Below are 8,062 nucleotides of genomic sequence, written 5' to 3' on the forward strand. Positions count from 1 at the left end.
GAGGGGGGGGGGTGTTTAGAAGATCATCATCATCATCATCATTATTATTATTATTATTGACAATACTTGTATGAGTTAAAAACATTATTTTATAATATTTGTAATCAATTTATTATTATTATTTTTTTCTCTATTTCAATTTTACTTTTTAAAATATCATAAAATTAAAAATTAAAGCATTCTAGAAAATGTAGCAATAATTCTACTAAACACACATTAGCACTTTGTTTGGGTTGAGAGAAGTGAAGAGCAGAGAAATTCATTAAGAGAAGTCAGTTTCTTTCCACCAAGTTTGGATTGATAAGAGAGAAATTAAGATAATTTTAAAATTTTAAGATGTCTTAAAAGATATCTTGAAATAGAATTGAAATTATAAAAGTTTTAAAAGAACTTCTCTCCGTTTCTCTCCACTTTTGGAGAGAAAAAAAATTTCACTATATTTCTCTTCTCTTTTGTCCCCATTTATAACAATCTAAACAAGATAAATTTATTTATTTTCTCTTCTCTTCTCTTCTCTTCATTTCTCTCAATCCAAAAACAAAGAAACTTGACTGAAATTATTTGAACGTGTTCAATGAATATCATTACAATCCCAATGAAAATAAATATTAAAGTACAATTTTAAAAGAGAGAAAGATAAAAAATAAAATAAAAAATGTAATTAGATATACTGAAAGCATATATATATATATATATATATATATATGGGAGCGGTTCGGCAGCCTTAAAGTTTGCCAAGTTTGGTGTAAAACATTTTTTGTAAATCACTTTTGATGGGGTAGAAGTTTTGGAATAGGCTGATTTTTTGTGAGGATGATCTCTACGGTGAAGAGATCATCCTCACAAAAAATCAGTTCATTTTGAAACTTCAAAGCCTAGTTTACACGTTGAAGAATCGTGGACTGTCCAATTTTTGTAAATCACTTTTGATGGGGTTAGAAGTTTTGGAATATGCTGATTTTTGGTGAGGATGATCTCCTCATCATAGAGATCATCCTCACAAAAAATCAGTTCATTCCAAAGCTTCTAACCCATATTTTGAAAAATGTTTGACACCAAGCTTGACAAACTTTAGGGGCTGCTGAACTGTCCGCATATATATATACATATATATATATATATACACGCGCGCGCGCAGACACACACACACACGTAGTTGTTAATATAATTTTAATTTTTTTTTATCTATAATAATTTAAAGAATTATATAATATTTTTAAAAATTCAATATTTACCCCTGGTTTTTGAAACAAAGATACGCCCAAATCTACCAAATCCATTTTAGATTTAGAGGTCTTAATATAAAAGGGCCTCATCATAAGACGACAAATATGGTCCCCACTAGATCACATAATCACATTTAAAAATAAAAATAAAAAATCAATATGAAAGAAATACATCTAGAAGATTAGCTATATCTTTCTTTAAGCCACGTGGCAGACAATCATTGGACACGAATCCATGTGAACATTTATCTCACTTTTAGGCGTACTAACACAGCAAAGATTTGTTTCTTTGTAATTTCATGTTGTCAGGGTTCACTAAATGATTGGTTAATGTGCCAAGTGGCAGTCAAAGAAGATCTGGAGTTGATGTAATACATGTTTATATGTTGTACCAAAGTTTCTTCCCAGTCCTTTTAATGTAGGATGTCTCTATGTGTAAGTTAAGGTAATTATATTGCATTGGTAGGAGATGATGAGGGTGTTAGTAATTTTATTATATTAAAACGACAGGTGGCGGACATCAAGTGGACTATGACTAGCCATCCAAGTGGGCCCATCTAAGATGTTACTTTCTTAACATATCAACGAACCACGATTTACTCAAAAAAGACAAAATATGAGAAAAGGATGTGATGGCTCATGTGGTCCACCTAGATGATTGGTCCACATCAATCCAGACTACCCGTCCATTAGCTAATCTGTACTTTGCACGTGACCCAAAATGATGATCCATCGGTTAATCCTAACCGTTTGATTGGCACTAGAACTGTCGGATCGCATCAAAACCAAAATTTGATTTATTCTGATCCAATAACTTTGGATATGGATCAAAGATTTGGTTCTGATAAGGATTAGATCCGATGAGACGAATATGAGAAATCATATAAATTATATCGTATACTTTATTAATGTATGAAGTTAACTTAAAATTTATATGTCAATTCGGGTTAGATTCGTTCAGGATCCGATCTGATTGTTAATACAATGGGTTCGGGTTATTATACCGAGATTCTATTAAAACCCAAGCCGACAAGAGTCCGATCCTAATCTTGTATTAGTCCCAGATCGCATCAATACGATCCATTGATTGACATCGATTCACACATCATTGACGTGAAGGTAAGCATAGAATAATAAATACTCTTTCACTCATATCCCGATGAAAAGCATTTATGGCCCCATACATGCATCCACATCAATGATGTGTGAATCAATGTCACTTCAACATTTTCCTACCTGTTTCACAATATGATATGAGAATAATGTTGAAGTGACCTCAAGATTGGATCTCACATCGAACACCTTGACGTGAAAGTGTATGAGAACCATAGATGTTTTTTCCCGAGATACAATTGAAAAACATCTATGGCTCTAATCCACTTTCAGGTCAAGATGCCATAAGAGGTCCAATCTTGAGGTCACTCCAACATGAGTCATGATATGATGGTCTCAAAGCTACCAAGCTATTCAAGCCTTTGATTTTGAATTTAAATTATAAACAAAGTTTTAAGAAAGAATGATATTTTAAGGGAGAACTTGGACTAATTCAGGTAATAAAAGCAGGATATTTTAGGATAGAATGAGAACAAAACCTTAAAGGAAACTTTCTATAAAGCTAGTGAGATTAAGAGCTCAATCTGTAACTATTGAAAAAGAGAAACTTAAAAGAATTGCCTCCACATTTAGTGAAAGTTTCATCATTTTTTATATAAAGAGAAACTTAAAAGAATTGCCTCCACATTTAGTGAAAGTTTCATCATTTTTTATATATAGAGATTTGATGTCTTTTATGCTAAATTTATCTTTACCCTCTCTAAATTTAGAGAAAGAAAAACCAACCCATTTCACAAAATCTCACTTGCCAATCAACATCAAAGCAAACTTCCAAATTCCTATCAAAATTTACAAATATGTTTGATAAAAATCCCAAGTCAAAAAAGGGGAAAAAAACACTTAAAGCTCTTTGATCATCAATGTACACAAGATTCATACTGATTTCAAGATAAAAATTGGGAACTAAAGAGGGAAAACTAGCAAAATTCCTAATACCTATCAAAACCTACAAATATGTTTGATAAAAATCCCAAGTCAAAAAAAAAAAATTCACTTGTACTCTTTGATCATCAAATGTACACAAGATTCATGCTAAATTGAGATAAAAATTAAGAACTAAAGATAACAAAATATATATATATATATATATATATAAAACAGAAATTAAAAGAAAAAAAAAACTACTTAGAGCTTGAGAGATAAATCAAGCTTTTGAAACTGATCTTGATTACTCTTCAAACCACTACCACCACCACCACCTGTTGTGCACCAAAAACCACCACTCCCCACATCACTAGAAGAACCTAAAACTTGACTGGTATCGAATCTAGCAACGCCACTTTTCGATGCTGACCCAACCGCCGATATCGCTCGTTGTCGATCGATTGATGGCCTTGACCAACCTTGATGATGGCCATAAAAATAAGATGGCTTTTGTATCATAGAATGAACTTGAATTCCAAGTGATCTATTGAATGAACCATGTAGTGGTAGAGAAGCCATGCTTGAATACTGATGAGGGTGTGATTGATGCAGATGCCCGAATGCCGACGAAGCGAATCCAATCCTTTGGCCTCTTTTCTCTAAAGTACGCTCGCGTTTATGTGCGTTTTGATGCCCTCCTAAGGCTTGTGAGCTATAGAATTTTCTCTTACAATAGTTACAAGAGAAGAACCTTGGCTCGGGTTCGAGAATTTGGGGTGTTTCCAATGGTGTTTGTGATGAACCCATGTTTAAACAATCGATAAGATTGAGTTCTGGCTTCGACCCGTTGTCCGAATTGTTACTAGAGAGAGTAAGATCCAATAAGAGATTTGAATTTGGTTCTTGTTGTTCTTGTAATACTTCTTCTCCAACACATGGTGGACTATCTGAGACTGAGATGATGCTTGAGGTCTCTGAGAGACCTTGTTCAGTTCTCAAATTTTCCATTTGAGTAGAACGAGATGATGGTGAGACTAAGTCACCTTCTTTTGTGATTGAGTTTGATTGAGAGAGAGAGAGAGAGAGAGAGGTAAATATTTATTAACAAGAGGAACAAATGCTATGTGCCTAATAAGGAAATATGATTTTTGTTTTACAGTTACATTGTTCAAGAATAGTAAAACTAAGATAGATAGTGAGACACACAGAAAGAGAGAGAGAGAGAGAGGGTTTATTAGATTCAGAAGGGACAAGAAAGGAGATGCCTTGCACTTATTATCAGATTTTAATTGAAATTCATGAGGGGAACACAATTTTTAATAGATCTATCTAATATATTTTCATAATAAAGATGGGTCCCTTTTACTAGTATGAGATGTTTTTATTTATTCTTCAAAAATTTCACACCTGTCTTGCTATTTTAGTCCAAGATTTCTTGGGTTTGAGATCTCAAGCAATAATTTTTTTTTTCTTTTCTTGGTGGGGGTGTTGGATGTATGTACCTGTCTTGCATGGATTATGGGTTTGGTGATTTGGGGAGATATAAGTCTATAGTACAAGCATTAATATATGACATTAGGGCAGCAATTGATTGGTCCCTATCGGATTAGGATGTATCAGGGACCAATCCAATAAGACCCGGCACTGATTTCATAATAATATGATTGAGTGTAGATGGGATCAAATCTATTTTAATAAATACATTTCATACATTTAAACATAATATATAATATAATTAACACACTTTTTCACATTTTCTCAAAACGAGTCCTACTGGATATGTAGGGACAAGATTTCAATTTTGACTTGGTGTAGGTTTGGATTTGAATTTTGGGTTTCAAGTTGAAGTTTTTGATTCGGATTTGGATTCGGGTATTGTGCAATTTTGGGGTATCTACAGGATCGAGACATGATTGATCCAGATCCAACGTTATCATATTAGAATAGATTAAATTTCAAGTCTAATCCGATCCATTGACAATAAGTGTTATACATGATGATGACCAACATCAATCACAACATATGACATGAATTACACAATAAAAAACAAAAATTGATTGGAGTATGTTCTTGCCCTTGTGCTCGTCAACGATTGATGTTTTGAGATTTGTGCTAATCAAAGGTTGAACGCCATTAAATGCCTTCTCATAAATTTGAACACCATTTTAAGTAAGGATTTAAAATTTTAAAATTAAATCTCTTAGCTTTTGCAGGAAATTTGCAATCTTATTTTAGCTAAGTTAGCTACAAGTTTTTTAATATTGTACTCATCCACTGATTGTAACCTTTGTATCCTTATTTACTACATTCCATTAAAAATTAATTTGGTAAACTATTTTGGATATGTAATGATGAAGTTAGGTGAGTTAATTTCCACATTGAAAAGACGTTGAAGATCATCTTTGTACATTGGTCCTAATAATAAATAGGAAAATAATGTATTTAATGACTCATAAGTCCAATGACCATGACACATGATCATGAGATCAATTACACTATATTTTATATCTAATGATTTTTCTATTAGGTCATGATCTTTCCTTCCTTTTGTCAAAAGATTGCCACATTATTTTATTGTATTTTGAGGTTAAATAATTGGGTGATTAAAATAAACCGTTCTATGTTTTGATGAATATTTGAGATAAGCCTGTGTTTTCGTACGGATGACATGTCCCGTTACCACCCTCTTATGTAATAAAGTAAATAAAATCACCTAAATGCTTTTATTTACAATCTTTAATAAGAAAAACCTTAATTATACTTGGGTATAATTTTTTCCTGTCATCTTCAAACTGAAGATTTTACTGCCTACATGATATGACTTTGAGTAAGTAAAAGATGATGAAATTTTGGATAGGAAAATCAAGGGTTTTTCTACACAAGGCTAAGACAAGGTTGAAAATGATGGATTGAAGATAAGTTGAAAACAAGATGCCAACTTACTAAGTTGGTGAAAGTTTGTAAGTGTTAATAGTTGATACCATGACATTGGTTCTACCCCCCCTTCTCACCCCCCGAGGTCACACGCATTGCCTCCTCGGAAAGTCTTACGTGCAATTAGTTGAGTCAAGGGTCAATTGAACCTGGAGGGTTGTCCCAAGAAATTCATAGTTTCGTGGGGTTTCGAACACTTGACCTACCCTTCCTGAGGAGTTTATTAAGGCTCGACTTGCTTATTAAACTCTAAACCCCCCTTACTTTAAAACTAACCACTAATCTTGCTTACCTAGCTCAAAAAAAAAAAAAAAAAAAAAAGTTTGAATAAAATAAAAATAATTAATTTAGAGCTTAAAGATGACAGATTTTTGGAAGAAAAATTAGTTTTGTCATTAAAGGTCCAAGTTGAATGCACTTTAGTCATTTTTATTAGTCTATCACAGAAGACAGAGGTCAAGGGAGCAGATTTTGTCATAAATTTCAAAACATAGGGGGCGTCTCAAATATTCCTTGATTTTGGATAAATTATTATGTTCAATTAGTTGTTAAGATAGGACAAAATATCTTTTCAAGTCTTCAATCTTTCTCAAAATTAAATAAATATAAATATTTATAAATTTAAATACCATTGCAAGGACAAATTTTTGTCACAGCTCACGTGTCGAGGAATGATAAATAATCCCTAAAAATTATAAATATTAATTCTTAATGTACATCTGCTATGTTTAGATTACACTCAACAAAATAAGATAATAAAGTATGGGTAAACAGCCACGTGCAATAATAGATTTTTTTTTTTTTTGAATAATGATTTTTTGACACACGCTACCATCACAGAATCGTAGATCATTTATTTTGAGATACGCAGATTTAAAATCTTTTTCTGACGTATCCCAAGGCAAATGATCTATGATTTTGTGATAGGTGTGTAGGTTAGAGGAGGGTGTCAGATTGTCACGACTCTTTTTTATTTATTTATTTTTATTTTTAAATAAACGAGTGTTGGACATGGTGGGCAGGATCTCCCTCCAAAAAGGGAAAGGTTTGGAGTTTAAATCCCCTCGTTGGCAACCCACCCATGATGATTTATCCCAATTTATTTGGTATGTGTAGTTTGTGGGTTATTGCTAGGGATTTGGGCAAGATACGGTGTTCTAAGAGGTCAATTGCCTTGCCCTGCTAGTTGGACCTACAGTTCAACCACCTCATCATTAAAAAAAAAAACCCTAATTTTAATATCGATCCTTTTACCATAAGGGTGGCGTATTTCGTTCACTTTATGAGATATTTATCAAAAGTGCCATACATCCATTTTAGTATTTATTTATTTTAATAAAACATGTATACATTGTACTAACATTAAACTGAATTTACCTTTGTATATATATCTTTTTCTTTTTTTCTTTAATTTTATACAAACCCTCAATATAGTGATGCCTTTTTTCTTTTCTTTTTTCATAATTTTGTAAAAAATAAAAATAAAAAAACATGTTCATTTATTGAGAAGATGCCAATCTGTCAAAATGGTTAAATTGTATGAGAGTTGATATCACGGCGAAAGTTCAAAAACCTTCCTTCACCTATTAATTACTAATTATTAACTTACTTGCTTACTAAAAAATGTTCAAACACTCGATCCCAATAAGAAAATGATTGCATTACCGCGCACGGCTTTCACACCGTTGCTTGGATCCCCCACCATTTTAAAAATCCTTGGGAGAAAGGTCTTAATACATTTATAACTCTTAATAGGTTCTAAAGCTCCTTCGATATTCTAAGCTTGAGACCTTTATTAAATCAAAAAGGCCCAATCTTAAGGTAGAATGAATCCTAAGTTATTACTCACTACATATGATTGGTTGAGACAGATCAAAAATCGGACTGAGCGAGATCCAATCGAAACATCCATCCCATCGATTTCA

At 32.6% G+C, this 8,062-nt stretch overlaps 1 protein-coding gene across 1 annotated transcript; it reads right to left on the bottom strand.

Annotated features, from left to right (window-relative positions):
- Nucleotides 1-3,424: 3,424 nt before the first annotated feature.
- On the bottom strand, nt 3,425-4,359 carry LOC147392690 (zinc finger protein 1-like). Its single transcript, XM_086456610.1, has one exon. It carries the CDS (start codon nt 4,209-4,211, stop codon nt 3,465-3,467), a length of 747 nt encoding a protein of 248 aa, XP_086312736.1. The 5' UTR covers nt 4,212-4,359; the 3' UTR covers nt 3,425-3,464.
- Nucleotides 4,360-8,062: the final 3,703 nt, after the last annotated feature.

The sequence above is a fragment of the Akebia trifoliata genome, chromosome 10 (assembly GCF_017979445.1).
Source record: "Akebia trifoliata isolate Shusen 1 chromosome 10, ASM1797944v1, whole genome shotgun sequence".
NCBI lineage: Eukaryota > Viridiplantae > Streptophyta > Magnoliopsida > Ranunculales > Lardizabalaceae > Akebia > Akebia trifoliata.